Source organism: Salvelinus sp. IW2-2015, linkage group LG28 (genome assembly GCF_002910315.2).
Source record: "Salvelinus sp. IW2-2015 linkage group LG28, ASM291031v2, whole genome shotgun sequence".
NCBI lineage: Eukaryota > Metazoa > Chordata > Actinopteri > Salmoniformes > Salmonidae > Salvelinus > Salvelinus sp. IW2-2015.
Genome location: NC_036868.1, coordinates 18337421 through 18362527, shown reverse-complemented (window position 1 = coordinate 18362527; position 25107 = coordinate 18337421). Strand labels below are relative to the sequence as shown.

The 25107-nt window shown below is 43.4% G+C and overlaps 1 protein-coding gene across 1 annotated transcript in view; it reads right to left on the bottom strand.

Moving 5' to 3' along the window:
- syne2a (spectrin repeat containing, nuclear envelope 2a) overlaps window positions 1-25107 on the bottom strand; it is a 203218-nt gene that overhangs the window by 163874 nt on the left and 14237 nt on the right. Inside the window, 20 exon segments of the mRNA XM_070435847.1 lie at window positions 1042-1207; window positions 1636-1759; window positions 2483-2604; window positions 3630-3939; window positions 4439-4632; window positions 5998-6132; window positions 6489-7289; window positions 7606-7764; window positions 9409-9567; window positions 9989-10090; window positions 15267-15404; window positions 15734-15898; window positions 16609-16808; window positions 17285-17381; window positions 18177-18345; window positions 20980-21092; window positions 21694-21803; window positions 22048-22054; window positions 23755-23892; window positions 24322-24435. Of these exon segments, the coding sequence (XP_070291948.1) occupies window positions 1042-1207; window positions 1636-1759; window positions 2483-2604; window positions 3630-3939; window positions 4439-4632; window positions 5998-6132; window positions 6489-7289; window positions 7606-7764; window positions 9409-9567; window positions 9989-10090; window positions 15267-15404; window positions 15734-15898; window positions 16609-16808; window positions 17285-17381; window positions 18177-18345; window positions 20980-21092; window positions 21694-21803; window positions 22048-22054; window positions 23755-23892; window positions 24322-24435 (3523 nt within the window).

Below are 25107 nucleotides of genomic sequence, written 5' to 3'. Positions count from 1 at the left end.
CTATAAACCTGTCTCCTCTCCTTCATCTACACTGCTTGTCGTGGCATTAACAACTGACATCAATAAGGATCCTAGCTATTCACCTGAGTCGGTGTCATGAAAAGAGCACGGTGGTCATAATGGTTTTGTTTACTCCGGTGTATAGCTGTTCTTCTATTGCATCGGACAGGACAGAACATGTTGGTCGGCGAAACGCAGGGAAGGGTTGTGTGTGTCTTTGTACACACAACAGCTGTTTCTGCCATCTCTTAAATCCATGAAGCGAATCTCAAGCGTTCTGCTCGCCGAGTTAGAATAACCTCATGATAAGCTGTTAACACGTACTATTAAACTCTCTTCATCCCATTATTTTTTCGTAGCGGTCTTATTTACCACCACAAACTGATGCTGGCACTAAGCCTTGTGTGGTTATTTCTGTATATCAAATGAGGGAGACAATCTTATCACCACAAGTCAGAGTTGCTACTTAAACTTACATCTTTAATAATAAGAGCTTTGCCAGATAGGCAAAGACTTGTCCAACGATTCAATATCTTTCGTAATGAAGTCCGTTGAGAGAGTAAACGAAAAGTACAAAGGAATCTTTATAGCCCAAGATACACCCCTTTCAACCTACATGACGAACAACAGATACATAGAATGGTCACAAGGTTAAGATTTGTATGAAAGATATCTATAATACATAGCAGATAGCAACTGCTGTGTCAACAGTTTCCATTGTATAGACCAGTGTCTGGCCCTCCTACTCCAAACTGGAACTGTCTCTTCCTGGTACGGTATAGAACAGAAACATTAACTCATGTTCTCTGGAATGCTCTTTAGGTTTTATCACCCAAAGACATCGTAAATCTCCTCTGTCAGTGTTATCTCATAGCGGCCCATCCTCAGTAGAACACACACACAATAGTTAACAGAATACTCTATTCTGTCGAATGAAACAACCATTATAATGCAATACAAGCATTATAACATAATCTTGCAATTTCCCTGACACCCCAAAAGTACTTTTTCAAATAAATCAAATTAACTTGAAAGTGGGACTGGACCTGGTCTGCAGGCAGATCTGCTGGCCTCTCCACTGCTGAACGAGCTTGGCCCCTTCACTGTCCCCCTCCAGTCCACCTCGCTCTGCACTCTGCTGCTGGGACACCTGGGAGGACTGCAGCTCAAACTCAAACCACAGCACCTCAGTCTCCTGCTTAAGAGCCTGCCGACACACACACACACACACACACACACATATTTTTGAAACGCACACACATTTAAAACACACGCACACATTTTTTTTATGTACACACACACACACACGTTTTGAAACGGACTGAAATGGGGAGGTACTACCTGAAAGTGTACAATAACATATTCTAATTTTCAAACAGCATGTCCAAATCTGTCAGGAAGGCAACTGAGACCATAGAAATGATCTGTGTCACCCATGAGTGTTCCAGTCCAATTGGTGTGAGCCTGGGCTTTGTCCCTTCCAGTAGTTCTTTGTCTATTTAATGTATTTTTTTAAAGTCTTGTGTAAGCTGCAAAGCTATGCAATGTTTCTGCATAGTAAACTGCCAAAATGCATCATTGTGGCACAGGTATTTATATATGTGTGAAATAAACAATTCTATGGCTGAGCCTTACCTGTAGCTCCTTGATGTGGCTGTGCAGGGCAGAGGTGGTGACTGGCTCGGGCTGAAACTCTCTCTCCAGACTCTGTCTGTTTCTCTGGAGCTGTGAATGGAAGGCTGAACGGGAAGCTCTGTACCTGAATAGCCAAGGTTCAACTTTGTTAATATTATTATTTTTAAATTGAACAAAAGTGACATTTGTTGACGCAGTGCAAACAAATTAAGACAGGAATTAAAAATCTAAAAACAACCAGCAAAAATAGGTAAAATATAAAAAGTTGTTCAATTGATTCAGTGCAGTCATTTAATAACAACACATTTGATCTATGAGCATCTTTCAAAACAACCAGGGATACTGTCCCTGAAAACCAGAGGTGAGAATAAAGCATCACTCACATTAGCGACTTTCTCCTGCATTAAACAAAACTATCAAAGTATAAATGTCAACAAGTGCGACAAGTTTTAAAATGGAGCGTTGGTTGAAACGGTTTGGTAATGTGGTCGATTGGCCCTGGCAACTTGTTGTTGTAGTGGTTGGCACAGTGTCTATAAACAGTTTATAGCTTTCTTATAGCCTTCTATATCTATATATGAAAGTGTATATTTAACTTTTTTTTTTACAGTCATTCCAATCTGTTTCTCTATCCATATCTCAGCATCAACACATGATCCAACCATTGTTCTTGTCAGCTCATCCTATCCAGGCTTACAAACTGTGTAGGCTAATGCAACGATTTGAGCTCGCCTTGAACAAATTGAAAAGAGGCTTTAATGGAAGAGAATTATCAGCATGCGTCTTGACTGTCTTTCTTTAACTTATGTTTACACTAGCCAACATACAGTAGAGATGGATCCCTTACCTCTCCACCACTTCCTGCGTCGACGACCCCTCTTCCTGTGTGGGGGTGGTGTCGGTGGCCGGGATGACTGTCCGTTCAGGTGCCTGCTGCTCGGTCTCCACGCTATCGCCCCTGACAATCACCTAGGAGACAGGCAAACAAGCGCACTGTAACAGCGGGGTCAGGGGAGGCAGTAAAGTTGGACAGTGGCTCTAGCACACTCCGACATGAAGTTTCCCCCTAGGTACAGATACAGGATCAGCTTCCCCTCCCTTAATTATTTTCTTAACCATTGGGGGGGGAAATGCTATACTGACACAGGATCAGTATCTAGAGGCAACTTCACCCTACACCCTCTAGCACGGCTTTATCCAATTACTGGGGATTAACTCCTACAGCTGCCGCTGTCATAAGAGGTGCCAGGAGCAGCCAACCAAGACTCTGCCTCTAGTATGAGGTTCTTAGGAAAAGAGCAAATGGCAGTTTTTTTTGAAGATGTTTTAACACTTTATTCAGACTGCAAGTAACTGAGATGAGATGAAACAATGGGAAGGGGGAATGCAGGGGCTAAACCCCAGTCTCCGGTGGGGAGTTGTAAATTATGACACGTGCCAGAGACTGTTACCACTACACCATGGCTCTTCACAAAGGCCAGTTTAAAGGTCCAATGCATCCATTTATATATTAATATCAAATAATTTCTGGGTAACAATTAAGTACCTTACTGTGATTGTTTTCAATAAAAAATTTACAAAAATTACTTCTTAGCAAAGAGCAATTTCTCAAGCAAGAATTTTGCAAGGACTGTCTGGGAGTGGTCTGAGTGGGGAAGGGAAATCTAGCCATTATAGGCAGAGAGGTGTGGAACTTTCTTTCTTATTGGTCTACTAAATAATTTACCTCTAACTAATGTATCCTCTGATACAGCATAAATATTTTGAATGAAGCCATAGTGTCGGTTTTCCCTAGTTGGCATAGTCCTTGAAATGTCAATTGCCGTTCAGATGTAACCAGAGCCATCTGAGAATATATATATACAGCTATCCACACCCTTCATTGAGCCCAAGCCCACTCTCTGAGAATATACTTTCCCAGCCATTAGTAGGAGTGAAACACCAGATTCAGGATACACGAGACTAGCATCCTACCATCCTACCACTTCCAGTACCTGAGTGTGATTTGGGCCTTGTTGGTGGCTTTTCTGCACATGCATTAAACGACCCCCTTGGACTTGCAGTAGGCGGCCCTGGACATGCAATGGGCGATCTTGGACTGGGAGTGGGTGTTCCGGGGTCTGCAGTGGGAGACCCTGGACTTGCAGTGGGCGGTCCTGTCTTAGTTGGGTTTGGTTCTGGTCTTGCAGAGCCTGAGAGCGGTGTCCAGCTTGCTTTTGTGGGAGCTCCTGGCTTTGCTTTTGTGGGCCAGCCTGCTGGCCAGTCTCGCTCAGCAGGGTGTGATCTCCAGGCTCGCACCCCCTGCTAAAGTGACACAAGAACAACAACAGGGGGTAAACCCAGGACAATCACTTAGCTAATCAAATTGGCTGGCATCAGGAAATATAAATACAAATACACATCATTAATATTTTGAGGTTTTACAGACAAAACAAGTGGCTGATGTTTAACTAGCCCATCAATAATTTAACTTTATCGCATCAAACAATCATCTAAATGAATTTAATAATTGTATTACTACTAAGATATTAAAGACACTACAGGCTATTTGCAATTAGAATTGTTGATCACCATGGGCAGACCAGAAATTGGCCCGGGCATTTCTCGTACACCGGCCCATTTTTTCCCTTGAGGCCCCAATTACTAGCCAAATAATGATAATTTTGCACAAAACCCCCAATTTATACCAGACCACTGGGCTAAAGATGGACCAGCCCATCTGGCATTTGCCAAAACTTCCCAATGGCCAGTTTGTTTCTGTAGAGCACCATTGAAACTTTGTAACTGTAGCGCTATGTTTCACCTGTCCTGCGGGGGCCCTGTGGCACCGTGTTGCAGTTGCGGCATCATGCTCCCTTGCCCTCCCCCTGACTCCCTTCGCTGGACTGCAGCTCTGCTGGGGGCACTTTCCGGGGCCAGGGTCTCACACAGCTCCCTGAGGGCCTCCAGGCGCTCTGCACCCCTCAGCGTCACACTGCCCTCTGTGGGTAGACATGCCTAGAACAATATAAATAAAATAGAATGAATCCTACTGGTACACGGGTACGCACATGTGGGTACGCAGACCTGCAATCAACTGCGGCCCCTCATGATGAGTTCAGCTTTTTTGTGGCCCCCACCCCGATCAAAGTTTCCCATCCCTGATGTAGACCAAGCTCCAGAGCCACGTTTGAAGTACAGTGAAGTACAGTGGTTTGGAGAATGAGAACCCCGTTAGACTAAATGAGAATGATGTACAGTCAGGATCAACCTGTAAAAAAACACGTCTCCTCCCAACCCTTCTGCTTCAAAGCCTCCATTGCATGGCAATCACAGGTGGCTGGTGAGGGGAGTACAGCTCATAATAATGGCTTGAATGGAGTGAACGGAGTGGTATCAAACACATGGAAAGCATATCATTTTGATATCATTCTATTTATTCCCCCAACCACCACTAATGGAAATTAGGCCTCGTTTCATGCTATCATGTTACCGTGCAACAATGGTGTGAAATATTGATTCAAAGGATTTCGTGGTACCTGTTGTCTGTACACAGGTTCAGGGTCAGTGGCATCTCGCTCAGTGTTAGTAGTGTATATGTCACATCTCATAACAGTGGGGTTAAGGGACCGCACCCCGTTGACCTCAGACCACAAGAGTGGCAAAAAGGCAGTCATCTCTGAATGCACAGCCTGGGCGTCACAAGACACAAAACCACTGTTAGTAAGACGAGGCATTAAATCAAATTAAATGAGCATAGAATGATAAGCTGCTCATGCAATGCATTGGTACAGTGTTCATATTAGGACTCCTTGAGACTGACACAACTACAACTGGTGTGTGCAATCCTAATACGGAAACCATACAGCTCCCTGCAATTGGATTGGGATAGGTTGACAAAAAAAAATTATCCACTGATCTGCACATAACCTATACATTTCCCAATGGAGCTCAAAGCCCTGTTAGGTATGAGTTCAATCATCACTCTTCTGCCAACCCTAACCATTATGTTTTATTAAAAGGTTATTTATTGTGGCCTGGGGTGGTCTAGCTGTCTAGGCTGCTGCCTCTAGAATACACGTACTGCTACCAGCATGGGTTTGAATCCAGCCCATTGCTCTTTCAGCCACAACTCTCCTATTTTTCGTCTATACCTCTTTCTGTCCTATCCAATAAACAATAAAATATGTAAGGGGTGGGACTGCCCCACTCCTTAAAAAATAAATACATTTTATTTATCAAAGGCAGCAAACAGTGAACAAACAATTTCTATAGTGACCCTTCTTGTAAGTCACTCTGGATAAGGCTGTCTTCTAAATGACGAAAATATAACATCTGTAAATCTGATGTCTTCTTTGAACCAGCTCCTTTTCCCATTCTTACCTCCCACTGGCTCCTGACTGAAAGAGACAGTAGCTTCACGGCTTGGAGCTGGGCCCCAGAACAGAGGGCCCCCAAACCCTCAGCGGCCCCCAGGAACTCCTCCAGGATGGCGGGCCTCAAAGCACCCAGGGCCCTCTGGAAGGCGAGAGATCATGCAGACAAAAATCATTACCACCACACGGACATGTTGACCATGGACAACACGACCACATACTGACCATTGACCAACACTGACCATTGACCAACACTCCAAACAGACATTGAATTCCATAAATATGAGGTGTTGCACCGTTGCCATACTCTGAGATTACAAACGACAACTTCTGACAAAGGACAACTTTTACTATATTGCACAAAATTTGACAGGTATTAAATAAAGAGACACTTTATTCAGACATATTAAAAAGTTACACACATGATAATAATGGAGATGCAACCTTTGACAAGGAAAAAAACTCAAATGTGAGATGAAATACTCTTTGATTTCATACCTCTTTTCTCTTGGCTTGCCAGTCAGACATCTCTCGGTCACTGAAGAGTAAGATGGCTTCCTGGATGTTCTCTTGCAAGCGAAACTTGGCCTTCTCCAGCCTGCTCCTAGCCATTGCCTTGGCTTTCGAGTAGATCTCGCTATGGACCATGAACGGTGGGTGTGGAGAGGCTTGGTCGCTACCCTGTTGAGGAGGGTTCTGGGTCCTCAGCTGGCCTTTAACTCTGAATTTGGGGATGTGGATCTGTTTTTGAGTTGGTTCAGACTGGGTTTGGGGCACTGTGGGAACATGGTACAAAGATTGACCCACAGGCTGCTGCTCTTGCTCTTCGTGACTTTGGTTCAAAGGTTGAGTTTCACTGGGTTTGGCGTATGTTTGAATTTGGGCCAGAAGCTGAACTCGAGGTTCAATGGGAGTTTGAGTTTGCTGCGTTTGAGGTTTGTTTTGAGTCAGAACCTGAGATTGAGTGAGGCCCACCGGCTGAGGCTGTGTTTGGGCCTGAGTGTGAGGTTGACTTTGTGATAGGGCCTTGGTGGTGGCTGTCTGGCAGATGGCCTGGGATAGACGATCCCCTTGCAGTGGGCTATGGGGCTCTGTGTGCCGCCGATGTGGGGGTGTCTGAGTTACAAGCTTGGCGTGGGATGGCAGGTCACTCTTGCTCTTGGCTGTGGCCGCTGCAAATGAACCCGTCTGGGTCTCTGGCAGTGAGTACCAGCGGACTACCACCTTGGGTGGTGGCTCATCCCCCGCCGGCACCCGAGCTCGCCTTGACCCCAGGGAGCTAAGCATCTCCACCATTTCCTGAAAAAGGAAAGACACACAACCCAAATCAAACACCTCTGAAACTGAGACATACAAACTTCAAAGAGCACTCCTCAATTTCTATATCCGCCTACAGTCAGGTCTTAACATGTTCATAAACTAAGGGTTGGGTCTTTGGGAATGTAACAGCCGACAACTGGATTTATTAATAATCTGCTAGTTTAATGGTCGAACATGAAGACCCACACTGTTTTCCATAGACTGAAATGAAGCACTTCCGTTTCCTACCCAGCTAGCCTGAAATGTCAGATAATCATGGCTGCTGTGTGAATCCGTTGTCCATTACTGTAAGTACCTGAGCCTGAGCAACTGCTTCTGTGACTCTGTCTTCCAAAGCAGCTGCATTGAGGTGTTGAATAGGGGAGTTCGTCTGTGCTTTCTCCACCAGGACTTGCAGGTCCTGCCTCTCTGTCACCACTTGGCCCTCAAGCTGCAGGCCACGAGAGATCAGTGCCTGCGCGGAACGAGAGAAACAAACAAAATGTTGCAAAAACATTATTTTTACGTTTCTGGAATGTTATGAAGTAATGTGTCGTGGAAATTCTACACATGTCGTGGAAAATACCACCAGAGACACTTGAAGTCAATCTAAATGAATCATTGTTTATTAACAGTTAAGTTAACTGGAGAGGTTCCAACAAACTTGATGCACCATAGTGAACGTCTGTCAGGAGCTCTAACTGGGCAGTCCCGTTAGTTATCTTATATACTTACACAGACAAGTAATATTTGCATGATTTAGCTTATTCATTATTCATCATAATTAATTAATCATCAACATTTGGTTCATGCATGTGACTGACCAATACTGGTTCAAGCATTTGACAGACCAATACCTCACAAGGCTTCTTCTCTCCAAGCTGAGACCTTGAAACTGAGATAACGTTCCTAAAACAAGGTTCTGGGCGTCCTGCCAAATTGCAGATACTGATAGTGAGGATTCGTTCAATCAGTCACTTGCATGAACACAGAAATTGGTTATTAGAAAGGCACAAACATAAAATGTTTCATCACAAATGTTAAATCAAAGTCTTATTAGAACGTAATGGCAATGGTAGCTAATGTCTTAGGAATGTTTTTAGTTTGCTGGTAGGACTAAATTTAATACCTGTAGCCTATGTTATCTGTCACTACTGTAATACATGATCTGCCACTACTAGAATACATGATCTGCCACTATTAGAATACATGATCTGCCACTACCAGAATACATGATCCGCCACTACTAGAATACATGAACCGCCACTACTAGAATAAATGATCCGCCACTACTAGAATACATGATCCGCCACTACTAGAATACATGATCTGCCAGTACTAGAATGCGTGATCTGCCAGTACTAGAATACGTGATCTGCCAGTACTAGAATGCATGATCTGCCAGTAGTAGAATGCGTGATCTGCCAGTAGTAGAGTGATCTGCCAGTAGTAAATGCGTGATCTGCCAGTAGTAGAATGCGTGAACTGCCAGTAGTAGAATACATGATCTGCCAGTACTAGAATAACATGATCTGCCAGTACTAGAATACATGATCTGCCCACTACTAGAATACATGATCTGCCACTACTAGAATACATGAATCTGCCAGTACTAGAATGCATGATCTGCAGTACTAGAATGCATGATCTGCCACTACTAGAATACATGATCTGCCAGTACATAATATACATGATCTGCGAGTACTAAAATGCATGATCTGCCAGTACTAGAAGCATGATCTGCCAGTACTAGAATACATGATCTGCCAGTACAAGAATACATGATCTGCCAGTACTAGAATACATGATCTGCCAGTACTAGAATACATGATCTGCCAGTACTAGAATACATGGGGAATTCCCCCCCTTTGCCCCCCAGTAAACTAAGAAACAACATGATCTGCCAGTACTAGAATACATGATCTGCCAGTACTAGAATACATGATCTGCCTGTACTAGAATACATGATCTGCCAGTACTAGAATACAGCAAAAGGACATTGATACTGTAAATAGTGATACATGTCCACTTAAGCAGCGACATGTAAAAACAAGAAGTGTAACGGCACCGAGTACTGTATGCTAACGATAATAGTAGTGAAGAGATTATGGGTGCTCACTTTGGCCTCTCTTCCAGGTTTCCTCTCTTCCAGGTGTTGGTGAACCTCCAGGGCTTCGGTCCCCCAGTGACTCAGCTCGGCCAAACGGCCCTCTAACATGGACGTGGCCCTCTGCAGATCACTGCATGTCCTTTCCGCTCTGGCCAGCGCTTGCCAAACCTGCACACACACACGTGCAGATTAGGGTTGGGGTTAGAGTTGGTCTCAATCTGAATTGAAGTCAGTCAATTTAAAATGTTAAAATCTAAAATGTTTTGATGTAAATACTTTTTTCATTTTCAGTTTATTGAAAAGTCATTGAAAATAGGTTCCATTTTTTCAATTATTAGACTGTAATTTCAGTTTGCTTCCTGAATTGACTGACTTCAATTTGAATTTAAGCCTAGTTCACAAATTATATCCACTTGTATCAAAACATAATGCTGTTTCTTGTATAATCTTCTTATAGTCACATTCTTGTCATAACAGCTGCCAGCACACTAGAAAAACATCTTAAAACCGCTAGTCTAAAATCGTTCACATCCACAGCACTGTCCCAGTGTTTGAAAGGCCAGCAGAAAGGCACTGGGATTGGGGCTACCTCCGGGAGTGTATGTCTGAGTTTTTCCACTTTGTCCACAGGGAAGTCTGGGGATGGGCTGAGAGAACCCAAATCCACCTCCATTATCTTCTTACTCAAAAGCTGCGGGGACACAAATAGGAAAGAAAATAAGGGCGTGAAAGACAGTGCTTTGCACCATGTGCAAACTAGGGTTGTAGTGCTGCCGGAGCGCAGGGGAGTGGCGCCCCCTCACTTTTTTTCAATTTGAGAATACATGAAGCTGGTATTTCTGGAAAATGTGTTCTGATAAATTCTATATAAATACCTCTAAAATTCCATGTAAAACATCAGAATGACAAACCAAATAAATATATATAGCAGCCTAGGAGGTAGGTAAATGGTGGTTTCATCCCTGTCTTTTCTCTGGTGGTGGCGAGAATGATGAAGAACTATAGGCTACGTGTGTGCACTGCGGAGGCCCGTCAGAGGCTTCACCACTTTGGCCAATCAGAACTTTGAAAGTAAAATCTGCTGTTGAGCCACATGAACCTTATTATCACACCAACGAGATTGAGGATCCAAATTCACTCTGTGTCTGCCTTGATGTTCATAAAACTCCACGCACCCCCTCTTGCACTGCGCAGTGGACACCCAAACCAGAGTGGTCACCTCAAAGCCCAAGGAGCCTGACCCTCTCTGGAAGTTGCTGTAGCCCTGCTTGGGATATTTAGCCCATATTGGCTATTGGTTGAGATGCACAGGGCTTCCAAAAGGGTGCTTCGGTTGTCCCCATAAGAAAACCCTTTTAGGTTCCGGGTAGAACTCTTTTGGGTTCCATTTAGAACCCTCTGTGGAAAGGCTTTTACATGGAACCCATAAGGGTTCTTCAAAGCTAAAAAAAGGTTTTAGGTTCTATATAGCACCGTTTTTTCTAAGAGTGTACTTGGTCAATTGATTTGATAGCATGTTTAATCTATGCAAATCAATTATATGAATTGATAGTTCACTGTTTTATTTTGTTCTTTAATAGGGTAGGCCTACATTGTAACCATGTGTTCAAGCTAATCAAATCAAAGTTTATTAATGATACAGCATAGAGTAAGCTACACAATACAATGAAATGCCTACTCTCAACTAAAGCTCTCCTCGCAAACAGTATTTGTATTTGTATTTACATTAGGCTATAGCCTACAAATAGCTATACCATGTATTCGTAGGCCTATTAGACTACACTGTGAATTATTTTTGTTTCTGAACTGGCTGAATGGCAGAGGTATCCTTCAGCTATCCTTCAGCACCACAAGTTGGTTGAACTTCTTTAACATCATTGCGCAATCCTGGCGCTATCCTTTCAGCACCACGAAGGGCATTCCAATCACTTAAAATAACACTCATCAATATCTGTTGCAAACACTTAATAGTCCAGTCATCATTTATTATTATTATCATTACACATAGAGGATTATCACTTCTCACAGTGGTGGTCGTTTAGTAAAGTTAGATCAAAACTGAATTAATGTCTCGCAAGATCACATAATGATTCATTTGCATTTTACATAACAGAACCAAATATGAAACCATAGCATAGTTGGCATATAAAGTTAATGTTACACCAAAAACACCTCCACATTTCTAAAGAGATTTTAAGATGGTTATCTGAAGCTGAATAGTAAAAAAATATATATAATGCGCCAGAACCCAACAGAGCGCACCACTAGGCAGGATATATGCTTTGATTGACAATACAAGAAAGGCTAATAGTTACTTACCACCATCTACTCTAATCCGCTCATGAAAGAATTAAATTCATATGCCCATGAATTATCATTCACGACTGACAGTGATGTTGTCGTATTTTGACATTAAGTATGCCTAACTTGGTGTTTGAGGGCATTAAAAATCTAAAATGTTCTTGAGACAATATGTGTAGGCATAGGCAGAGGTTGCAATTAGAGGATGCATTTTATACATATTCTATCATATTAGGCTATTCAATAGGCTACATCTGTCGGTACAAACTCTGATTTAGGAATTTATGCGAATGAATGCGAATTCATGTCGAGCTCTCTGACCTACAAAAATAGCACTACACCACTGGTGCAAACCCATTAGTAAGTCTGGCTCTATGGCTCCTTTTTAATTGGAGGAGAAGACTCCAGATCCCTCACGTCAGACCTTCTTTTCCAATGGTTTTTGAAAAGGCAATGAGAGAGAACACGAGGAATGAAGGAATGACAAATTGAGAAAGTCTCATTGTAGTTGTCTGCCGAGGTGTTCTGTGGAGTTATTCAAAGAAGGAAAGAAAGGAAGTCTCCACACCACTCTCTCACTTGAGAATCTTACCTAGTTATTTTCAGATGATCACATTTTTGCTGTTTTTGTAGTTATGGCAACTAAACTCAGCAAAAAAAGAAACGTCCTCTCACAGTCAACTGCGTTTATTTTCAGCAAACTTAACATGTGTAAATATTTGTATGAACATAACAAGATTCAACAACTGAGACATAAACGGAACAAGTTCCACACACGTGACTAACCGAAATTGAATAATGTGTCCCTGAACAAAGGGGGGGGTCAAAATCAAAAGTAACAGTCAGTATCTGGTGTGGCCACCAGCTGCAATAAGTACTGCAGTGCATCTCCTCCTCATGGACTGCACCAGATTTACCAGTCTTGCTATGAGATGTTACCCCACTCTTCCACCAAGGCACCTGCAAGTTCCCCTAGCCTTCACCCTCCGATCCAACAGGTCCCAGACGTGCTCAATGGGATTGAGATCCGGGCTCTTCGCTGGCCATGGTAGAACACTGACATTCCTGTCTTGCAGGAAATCACGCACAGAACGAGCAGTATGGCTGGTGGCATTGTCATGCTGGAGGGTCATGTCAGGATGAGCCTGCAGGAAGGGTACCACATGAGAGAGGAGGAGGTATTCCCTGTAACGCACAGCGTTGAGATTGTCTGCAATGACAACAATCTCAGTCCGATGATGCTGTGACACATCGCCCCAGACCACGACAGACCCTCCACCTCCAAATCGATCCCACTCCAGAGTACAGGCCTCGGTGTAACGCTCATTCCTTTGATGATAAACGTGGATCCGACCATCACCCTGTCAGGTTTTGGCCAGGATTATTCAGGTTTTGGTCACTAGATGCCCCCATTGCGCCTTTTTGAACCTTTTGTTTTTCCCTTGTTCTAGTTATTGTTTGCACCTGTGCCTCATTTCCTTGTAGGTATTTAAACCCTTAGTGTTCCTCAGTTCTTTGCTCTGTGTTTGTATGTTAGCACCCAGCCCCAGCCATGCTGTGACCATTTGTTTCTCAAGTTGGATTTTCCTGAGGTACTCTGGTTTTGTTCTTGTTTATTTTTGATTATTCTTTTGAGGTTTGTTTTTTCCCTGCTGTTCTTACCACTTTGTGGATTTTCTTTGTATCTTGGAGGATATTCATTTTTCTCTTGGCATTACTTTTGACGTCGTGGATTTATATTCTTTGCCTGAAGATCTTTTTCCTTTATTAAACCACCGTCTCTAGTACTGCTGTGTCTGCCTCATCTTCTGGGTTCTGCCGACTATTAGTGACTGTTTCTCACACCGGGTCCTGACACACCCCTGGTGAGACAAAACCGCGACTCGTCAGTGAAGAGCACTTTTTGCCAGTCCTGTCTGGTCCACCGACGGTTGGTTTGTGCCCATAGGCGACGTTGTTGCCGGTGATGTCTGGTGAGGACCTGCCTTACAACAGGCCTACAAGCCCTCAGTCCAGCCTTTCTCAGCCTATTGCGGACAGTCTGAGCACCGATGGAGGGATTATGCATTCCTGGTGTAACTCGGGCAGTTGTTGTTGCCATTCTGTACCTGTCCCGCAGGTGTGATGTTCGGATGTACTGATCCTGTGCAGGTGTTGTTACACGTGGTCTGCCACTGCGAGGATGATCAGCTGTCCGTCCTGTCTCCCTTTAGCGCTGTCTAAGGCGTCCCACAGTACGGACATTGCAATTTATTGCAGTCCTCATGCCTCAATTTATCTGCAGTCCTCATGCCTCCTTGCAGCATACCTAAGGCACGTTCACGCAGATGAGCAGGGACCCTGGGCATCTTTCTTTTGGTGTTTTTCAGAGTCAGTAGAAAGGCCTCTTTAGTGTCCTAAGTTTTCATAACTGTGACCTTAATTGCCTACCGTCTATAAGCTGTTAGTGTCCACAGGTGCATGTTCATTAATTGTTTATTGTTCATTGAACAAGCATGGGAAACAGTGTTTAAACCCTTTACAATGAAGATCGGTGAAGTTATTTGGATTTTTACGAATTATCTTTGAAAGACAGGGTCCTGAAAAAGGGACGTTTCTTTTTTTGTTTATGTGTGTGTTTTCTATAGCTGTTCGCTCCTCTCCCTGTAGGCTTTACAGACGCTCCCCACCCCTTGGCTGCAATCCTTCTAGTTTAGTGTACACTGCACACATAACTCAAGTGGAATTCCGGGTCTCTCGCAGCGTTTGGAACTGCCGATCTGCGGTCAAGAACGTAGAGTTCTTAGTCCCTTGACTTTTTGGCCCTGACGGAGATATGGATCACCCATGAGAACACTGCTACTCCAGCTGCTCGTTCTTCATCTGACTACGTTTTCTCTCATAGTCCGAGAGCATCTAGTCGTCGCGGTGGTGGCACAGGTCTACTCATTTCAAGTGGAGATTTTCTCTTTTCTCCCTCTCTCACCTGTCCACCTCCTCATTTGAATTCCATGCTGTCACTGTCACTTGTCCACTCAAGCTTAACATTATTGTCATCTATCGCCCACCATGTGCCCTTGGAGAGTTCCTCAATGAGCTTGACACCTTGATCATCTCGTATCCTGACGATGGCTCACTGCTCTTCGTACTTGCCGACTTCAACCTCCCAACGTCTGCCTTCGATTCATTTCTTACCAACTCTCCTCCTCACCGCCCACCCCCCAATTTAAAAAAAATTATTAGAATGAATCAGCACTTGACCCCCCCCCCCCCCCCCCTTCTAGCACTGAGTCCACTGACACTGACTCTACTTTATTGAGATAAATGTACTTTGTATGCCTGTGATATGTGGTTGTCCCACCTAGCTATCTTAACATGAATACGCTAACTGTAAGACACTCTGGATGAGTGTGTCTGCTAAATGACTAATATGTCAAATGTTGCATACCAGTGTAGGGTGAAGTTGCCCTTTGATGCTGATCTTGGGTCAGCATTTTCCCCACTAACGGTTAAGGTTAGGATTGGGGGAAGGGAAGCTGATCCTAGATCTGTATCTAGGGGAAATTTCACCCAGGAGTGTAGTGTACCTGAACCCTCTTCTTGTAGGCTTTCAGTGGGACAGACTCCACCTCTAGGCGCTCCCTCAGCACCCAGCCTGCCTCTTGGGCCAGAGCCTGTACCGCCTGGATGCTCAGAGGACCAGCACTGGGCTGGTTCGATACCTCCTAGTTAACACAAGAGGATTCAGACCACATACATCATTAGGTCGCTGTGCTAAAGCCTGGCCATCATTTCTGGGAGCTAGTCCTCAGGGTCATATTCATTAGGCCTGAAGAAAGAAAACTGAAACAGGGAGGGACTACCCTGGACTTGACCAATAGGAAATGCTTATTTTCGTGTTCTGTTGCAAAACCTTCTAAAACCTTTAATGTAATACAACCCCGGTCTCAGGCAAGGTTACGCTGAACAACTTCCACTTACATACACAAATAACAACCAACAAATGGATGGTGAAAAGATCAGAAAGGTTTGTATAGCGGACAATTGCACTCACAAACATAGTCCTCTTCATGTAGGCGGCCCACTGCATGTTCAGCTTACTAAGTTCGGCTACCAGAGCTTTGCTGGTAGATGGGTCTGTGACCTCGATGAGGAAGTTACCCACCTCGTTCAGGTAGGCCTGCAGGGTGCTCCACTGGGACACCTGCTGGGATGTCCCCTAAAGGGTTGGAGAGACTGTAGGGTCAAGCTTTCCAACAGAAAATTTCACACGAGATTAATATGTTGTATTTGCCATAAGAAAGTATTATATTTTTTAAATATAGACTACTTGCAATAAATTTGCAAACTGAAAATTCCTTTTACCAGAAATCTACATTAAATACTGATCAAACAAGATGTTAGCTCTCAAGGCTTTCTATCCCAGTACTAACACATCTGATTCAACTCATCAACTAATCATCAGCCCCATGATTAGTTGAATCCGTTCTGTGTCATGTAGACAAGAAAGAGGAAAACTATTTTTAAATGAGGAGGTAGGGGAGACAAAGTAACACGAGGCACAAAGTAACAACTCCATAACTCAAATTAGAAATAACTTAGAAAGCTGTTATTCCATGTGCTAATGTTTGGTTTTCACATTTCACTTCCACCACTTTCGATTGAAAGTTATTTCATAATATTATTAATCTACCTCAAATATTATGTTTATACTAAGCAAAGGCCCAAAACTGTTACTTTGGTTCCAGGTCTCCCCTAAAACTTGCCCAAATTTGAAACCTTTGTTTTCCTGGTGATCACAACTGAACATGACTCTGGTGTGTTAGAGCTGGGCTAAAACAAAAGCTTGCACACACTGCAGCTCTTCAGGGACCTGAGTTTCCTTCCCCTGATGTAGGGTATGGGGGTCAACTAGAGTGGTACCTGTACCTCTGTCTCAGAGGACTGTATAGGTGACTGTGACTCCTGAGCCAGCCACGTCTGTAGGGGGGGAAGATTCTTGCTGTAGGCCTCCCAGGTACTCAACACACGTCCCATGGTGCCTTTCACTGCCGCCACTTCCTCTGTGCTCATGGCCGTGTCACTCTCTGCCTCCTTCACCTGCCTACTGACAAGCTGGGCATCCTCACCTGGGGAGTGGAATGCAAAAGGTTTAGGGTCAAGGTTTATCGGGGTTGTGTCATTGGAGGCTAGAATCCTACTGTAGGCCTCGCTCAGCAGGACACAACAATGTGCATCGTTTAATTCAATAGCAACAATGCTGCTCTGAACAACCATTTGAAGATTGTTGTGATTATGGTGGTCCAAAGGGAGATTGTGTACAGTGTGCTGCATGAGTTTTGCAATTTCGATTGGTCACACCCATATTGATCAGGTCACAGCCCGCTACACACACCATACAGGAGAAAACACACTTCGATGACTGTTGAAGAACGGTGAGTGGTGTTCAGTACAAACCGTTACGCAATGTAGCGATGAATTCCATCGTACACACTGAAAACTCATAAGGCTATTTCTCTTGTACAGACACGTTTATTCCTACACAGTCACTCACACACATGTACACAAATAACAATATTTTTTTTAGCACACACACACGCCTTACCCAGAGCTGCCTTGCTTGTGTAAGTGCTGGCTGTCTGTTTCAATTTTTGGAGGGCATCCATCAGATGAGAAACTAGGCATTGGCGATCCACTGTGTCCTGAGAAAATAATATGATTCATACAAAACCATTGAGTAAAAATGGGTTTCCTTGTCAACATACGATTCCTTGTTTCAATTTCATCAAAGTAATTGCGTTGTATCAATGTGGATAGTTTGACAATGTCACGTTCCTGACCTGTTTTCCTTTGTCTTGTATTTATTTAGTTGGTCAGGGCGTGAGTTGGGTGGGTTTGTCTATGTGTGATTTTCTAGGTTGGGATTTTTGTGTTCGGCCTGGTATGATTCTCAATCAGAGGCAGCTGTCAATCGTTGTCCCTGATTGAGAATCATACTAAGGCAGCCGGGGTTTCACGTGTGKTTTGTRGGTGTTTGTTTCCKTGTTAGTGTTTTCACCACACGGTACTGTATAGGTTTCTGCACTTCGTTTATTTGTTTTGTATTTCAGTGTTCAGKGTTCGTTATAATAAATCATCATGAGCACTAACCACTCCGCATATTGGTACGATCCTTCTCGCCTCTCCTCGTCCGAGGAGGAGGAAGAATATGACAGCCGTTACAGACAAACTGAAACTGGATGTTTATCTGGAGTGTTCGTCGAGTGGGACCACACTGGTATCTGATGTAAGACAATTGCTAATCTTGATCACATAATGAGTAGTAACTTGGGATATAAAGTGACTTGTAGATCAGAATCACTGATCTCGAACATGCACATCGATACATGCACATCGATCACAAACAGTGAATCCACTACCCCTCACTGCAGTGCCATGATGCCCAGCCAGGGGCAGAGTATTGAGCAAATTTTTGGACAGAGGCCCAGCCAACTCACATGCCAGTCCTGTAGGAGCAGACGCACTGCATCCTGGGAGCTGTAGGGCCCTTTCCAGGAGCGTAACTTGGCACCAATTTGAGCCAGTAGATCCAGGACAGTGTGCCGGTGCTCCCGGTATTCCAGTTTGATCCCGTGGTACTTAGCCGTGACACGGGCGTTGGTGAAACTGTGGTAAGAAAGACAGGGTTGTGTTCAGTAGGCAACAAACATAAGGGAAAAGACAAAAACAGGGAGGGACAACCTGGACTTATCCAACAGGAAATGCTCATTTTTGTTGCAAAACATTTTAAATGTTTCTGTTGTGTGCCCACGACCCAGGGGTCAGGAATGACATGGTGCAGAGTGATACAGTTCATTACCTATGAGTTTAGTGCAACATACAACAACATTGCAGGTTTGGGAAATGAAATGGAAATGCCACATAATTTAGTGAACTGCCTATTTTTTCATTAATAGGATCGTCAGTAGAGGGGACAGAAAAGACCGTGTTAAACAGGCAGTGGGAGAGACGTGTACCTACAGTACATGTGTTTGCTGAGGTGGAACTAACCTCTGGACCAGGCATTCCCAACTTTTTTCCCCAGGGTCCCCTTTTCCACGTCAAAAATATCACGCCACCCCCTGCAATTCTACATAGTTAAACAAGACTCGACATCTTTTAGCTAGGCTATTTAATGATGATAATTATATGTAAGCTCTCAACTGAATGATACATATTCTCTTTTACAGAAAGTGAATAGATCAATTGATAGCGACAGAGTCACACATTGTATTAGTCCAATTTCTTTGACTGCTTGACTTTGGAAGGTTGTAGCTCAGTTGCTGAATGTCATAGAGCCAAACCAAATACAGTGCTTTCGGAAAGTATTCAGACTCCTTGACTGTTTCCACATTTTGTTAGGGTACAGCCTTATTTTAAAATTGATTAAATAGTTTATTTCCCTCATCAATCTAAACATAATACTCCATAATGACAAAGCAAAAACAAGTTTTTAGAAATGTTTGCTAAAAAATATATATATCACATTTACATAAGTACCTTACTCAGTACTTTGTTGAAGCACCTTTGGCAGCGATTACAGCCTTGAGTCTTCTTAGGTATGACGCTACAAGCTTGGCACACCAGTATTTGGGGAGTTTCTCCCATTCTTCTCTTCAGATCCTCTTGAGCTCTGTCAGGTTGGATGGGGAGCGTTGCTGCACAGCTATTTTCAGGTTTCTCCAGAGATGATAGATTGGGTTCAGGCTGGGCCATTAAAAGACATTACTGCGTTGTCTTGACTGTGTGCTTAGGGTCATTGTCCTGTTGGAAGGTGAACCTTTGCCCCAGTCTGAGGTACTGAGCGCTCTGGAGCAGGTTTTCATCAAGGATCTCTCTGTACTTTGCTTCGTTCATCTTTCCCTCAATCCTGACTAGTCTCTCAGTCCCTGCCAATGAAAAACATCCCCACAGCATGATGCTGCCACCACCATGCTTCACCATAGGGATGGTGCCAGGTTACCTCCAGACATGACACTTGGCATTCATGCCAAAGAATTCAATCTTGGTTTCATCAGACCAGAGAATCTTGTTTCTCATGGTCTGAGAGTCTTTAGGTGGCTTTTGGCAAACCCCAAGTGGGCTGTCATGTGCCTTTTACTGAGGAGTGGCTTCCGTCTGGCCACTCTACCATAAAGGTCTGATTGGTGGAGTGCTGCAGAGATGGTTGTCCTTCTGGAAGGTTCTCCCATCTCCACAGAGGAGCTCTGGAGCTCTGTCAGAGTGACCATTTGGGTTCTTGGTCACCTCCCTGATAAAGGCCTTTCTCTCCCGATTGTTCAGTTTGACCGGGCGGCCAGCTCTAGAAGAGTCTAGGTGGTTCCAAACTTCTTCCATTTAAGAATGATGGAGGCCACTGTGTTCTTGGGGACCTTCAATGCAAACATGTTTTGGTACCCTTACCCAGATCTGTGGCTCGACACAATCCTGTCTCGAGCTCTACGAACAATTGCTTCGACCTCTTGGCATGGTTTTTGCTCTGACATGCACGGTCAAATGTGGGACCTTATATAGACATGTGTGTGCCTTTCCAAATTATGTCCAATCAATTGAATTTACCACAGGTGGACTCCAATCAAGTTGTAGAAACATCTGAAGGATGATCAATGAAAACAGGATGCACCTGTGCTCAACTTCAAGTCTCATAGGAAAGGGTCTGAAACCTTATCTAAATAAAACATTTCTAAAAACCTGTTTTCGCTTTGTCATTATGGGGTATTGTGTGTAGATTGCGGAGGATTTGCTTTTGTTTTAATCCATTTTAGATTAAGCTGTAACGTAACAAAATGTGGGAAAAAGTCAAGGGGTCAGAATACTTTCCGAAGGCACTGTATATTCCCATGTGCATCAGAGTCGTGTCTTCCTCTTCCATGTTTCTATAAAAAAGCCATCAAATCAAGGAAGGTCCCGCACCCCCATGGTTGGAAACCCCTGCTCTAGACCACCCAGGTCACACTGCCCTTCATTGTAAATAACTTCAATCAACCCTGCTTTTGCACTCTGTATTCAGTATGTTCGTTTACAAACTCCTGTCTGCTCACTAAAAAGGTGTCGTATTCTATAAAAAAGATGCATCTAGTTTTGAGGGAAGTCTATCTGCTATTTTACAGGTCCCAAAACTAGGGATATTTTCTTCATCATACCAACTGACTTAGTATTTTTATTGGCTATCATACAACTTTTCCATCTGGGCCAGTCAGGTTGTTTCAGACAGGAAGTGACCTATGTTCCAAGGGAAGTTGTGCCCGTTGCTATACCCACCGTCTCTTGATTTCGTCTAACTTCTCCACAGGCACGAGTACAGCACCGGTCTCAGCCTGGTTGCAGAACGTGTGAAGGATGTTGAGGTGGCTGCTCAACTCCACCATTGAATTCTGGGGGAGAATGCATGATCGTAAAATTATACAAATTTACATGCAGGGGCTGTATGTATCAAGCGTCTTAGATGCTGCCCTGATCTTCAATGTAGTCAATTTCAAACAAGTATAGTTTCATTTACTGGGAACAACAGTCTTTAGACAGTGTTGAAGAGATAGAGCAAAGAGAGCCCATCTTTGCCATTATCACTTCTGTGACAGCGTGGGGAGTGCCATTGAGTGCTGCTACCCTATCTCCATTTGAAAGTAGTCAATTCCTTCTTCTCCAACTTCTATACTTTCTTGGCAGTTTGTAAACAACCTGAAAAGCTGCATACCGTTGTGCTGGAATGTGGATAGTCTGAACAGACAAAGCTACAATTGATGATTTACTGCCACCTACTGTGCTGGAATGTTTGCTCAGGAGTATAATTTATTTGCTGATCCCTCCTGCTGACCTGGATAGAATTCTGACATCACTCCCTTAACCCATAGGAAGTCCCACCCAGTTGGCTACATTAAAATGGTGAAAGCCTCCAATTGCGCTGCCATTGCTGAAACAAGCTTTGTAGAAAGACCTCTATCTATCTCTATGAGAGAGAAGGAAAAGGAAAGACACCTTGAGTTTCTCCTGTTTGACTCTTGCTTCTTTGGCAGCACAGGCGTGGTCCTGAGCATTTCCTCCCTCTTCAGATAGTACTGCCTCCATACGGTGAAGCCACGCCCCGACTTATACCTGTCTCTTATACACATCTAGATGTGTATAAGAGAACACACACACACACACACACACACACACACACACACACACACACACACACACACACACACACACACACACACACACACACACACACACACACACACACACACACACACACACACACACACACACACACACACACACAGGAATTAGAAGAGCAGGTGGTCATGTGTACAAAAAATATGCAGTGCCTTCAGAAAGTATTCATACCTCTTGACTTATTCCACATTTTGTGTTACAGCCTGAATTCAAAATGTATAAAATAAAAATTCTCAACCATCTACACACAATATACCCCATAATGACAATGTGAAAACATGTTTTTAGAAATGGTAGCAAATGTATTGAAAATGAAATACAGAAATATATCATTTACAATATCTCAAGTATTCAGACCCCGGAGTAGAGTTAGAATCACCTTTGGCAGTGATTACAGCTGTGAGTCTTTCTGGGTAAGTCTCTAAGAGCTTTGCACACCTGAATTGTACAATATTTGCACATTGTTATTCTTCAATTATTGCTCAGTCAAATTGGTTGTTTATCATTGCTTGACAGCTTTTTTGAAGTCTTGCCATTTTTGAAGTCTAGGCCACTCAGGAACATTCAATGTCGTCTTGGTAAGCAAGTTCAGTGTATATTTTGCCTTGTGTTTTAGGTTATTGACCTGCTGGAAGGTACATTTGTCTCCCAGTATCTGTTGGAAAGCAGACTGAACCAGGTTTTCCTCTAGGATTTTGCCTATGCTTGGCTCTATTCTGTTTCTTTTATCCTAAAAAAACTCCTTAGTCCTTGCCGATGACAAGCATACCCATAACATGATGGAGCCACCACCATGCTTGAAAGTATGAACAGTGGTACTCAGTAATGTGTTGTGTTGGATTTGACCTCAAACATAACGCTATGTATTCAGGACATTAAGTAAAATAAATTGCCAAATGTTTTGCAGTTTTACTTTAGTTCCTTATTGCAAACAGGATGTTTTGGAATATTTTTCTTCTGTACAGGTTTTCTTCTTTTCACTCTGTCATTTAGGTTAGTATTGTGGAGTAACTACAATGTTGTTGATCCATCCTCAGTTTTCTCCTATCACAGCCATTAAACCCTGTAACTGTTTTAAAGTCATAATTGACCTCATGGTGAAATCCCTGAGCGGTTTCCTTCCTCTCCGGCAACTGAGTTAGGAAGGACGCCTGTACTGTATATTTGTTGTGACTGGGTGTATTGAAACACCATCCAAAGTGTCATTAAGAACTTCAACATGCTCAAAGGGATATGCAATGTCTGCTTTTTAAATGTTTACCCATCTACCAATAGGTACCCTTCTTTTTGCGAGGCATTGGAAAACCTCTCTGGTCTATGTGGTTGAATCTGTGTTTGAAATTCACTGTTCGACTGAGGGACCTTACAGATAATTGTATATGTGGTGTACAGAGATAAGGTAGTAATTTAAAAATCATGTTAAACTATTATTTCACACAGAATGAGTGACTTGTTAAGCACATTTTTACCATAACAAAGTGGTTGAATACGGGGTGTGGCTTATTGACTCATGAAATGTTCATTTTTTATTAATTTGTACAAATGTATAAAAACATAATTCCACTTCGACATTATGGGGTATTGTGTGTAGGCCAGAGACACTAAATCTCCATTTAATCAATTTAAAATTCAGGCTAAAACACAACAAAATTTGGAAAAATGTAAGGGGTGTGAATACTTTCTGAAGGCACAAAATATAAATAGAATATCTAATGGTATAACAGGGGCAACGTCTACACACTCCCACTGGTGACTGTGGTGAGGCAATTTTGCAATAAATAGCTTCTCCTTTTCAATTTATTGAGAAATCCTTGAAAATAGTTGCCCTTTTTGAATTATTGACTTGGAATTTCAGTTTACTTCCTGAATTTCTCTCACCTTCTCTTCCAGGCAGTCCCAGGCTGCTCTTAGGGCACGTTGCTCCTCGCTGGGCTCCGGGCAGCGTCGCATGGCTCCCAACAGGGGCATCACTGGCCGTCGCTGCTCACTAAAGGAGACCGCAAATGCCTGGAATGCCTGGAGCCCACATAGACATCACATAGGAAAACATATTATGACAGAGTCTAGCAGATAGGCTTTAGCTCAGTTGGCTAATGCAGTCACGTGAAGGACTCGGGTTCAACATTTGGTTGGTCACACAATGGTCATACAGACCTGAACCGTACTGTGCTGGCTTTCACGTATCCATTTCAGCAGTTTCAGCACAGCTCGGGTTAATAAAAGTGAGCTGAGCTGGCCTGACATTTCAGTCAAGTTTTCAAGATGGAGCACTTTCAGAAGAGCATAAACTGGGATGATGCATTTTGTAGTGAAAGTGCTCCATCTTGAAAACTCGACAGCTGAAAAATTGGGACTTCAATAACAGTGGATTAATCAACAAAAGACTAATTGAGTGAACTATCCCCAAATGTTTGGGACAGCATGATAGTGTGAAAAAGGTCTAACCTGATACCGCTCTGCATAGGCTTTTTTCTCCGTGGAGGCCCACACCTCCAGCAGCTCCTGATAGGCCCGTTGTAGCCAGCAGGTCACCTCCCGGGCCCTTTGATTAGGTGAGGCCTGGGATCATAACATTACAAAAGAAGGCAATATCAATCACTCATTCATGCACACTTCACTCTTTCACTCAGTTTTACTTAGTCTCCCAATTACATCATTGCAATGTGAAAGGTGGAAGTTAGGATTCACCCCTTTTGTTGGAATTCAATCAAACCTGCTATAACAATGTTAAGGTAGTATTTTTTGTTGCCAAATTAGTGCATGCACAGTGTACCTGGTGCAGGGGAGAGACAGCGATGGCAGGGGTGAAGTGAGAGGGCAGATTGATAGGAGAAAGGCAGGGGGGCTGGGCCTGGGTGAACAGCTGCACCACCCCGCCAACAAGAGGACAGAAGAAGAGGAGGAAAATGAAAAGGATGAGGAGGAGGAAGAAATGAGAGAAACATTACAGTGCAGGAATCTGGATGGATGGATCGAAGGAAGAAGGGATGGATAGATGGATGGGCAGAAGGGATAGACAGACGGAAGGGACGGACCGGGGAGAACGACAGCCCCCTCTCATTGAAGCCACGGAAGTTCAAGGCCGACTGTGGTACTGCAGGCATTGTTTTTAGAAAACAGGATCCCCCATTGTAGTGCCCGAAAAAGATCTTTGTGGTCAATCTTCATGTAAATAAATAAAGAAATTGACGACAATCATGGCACCAACAATTGCCCCCAATATACCAGATG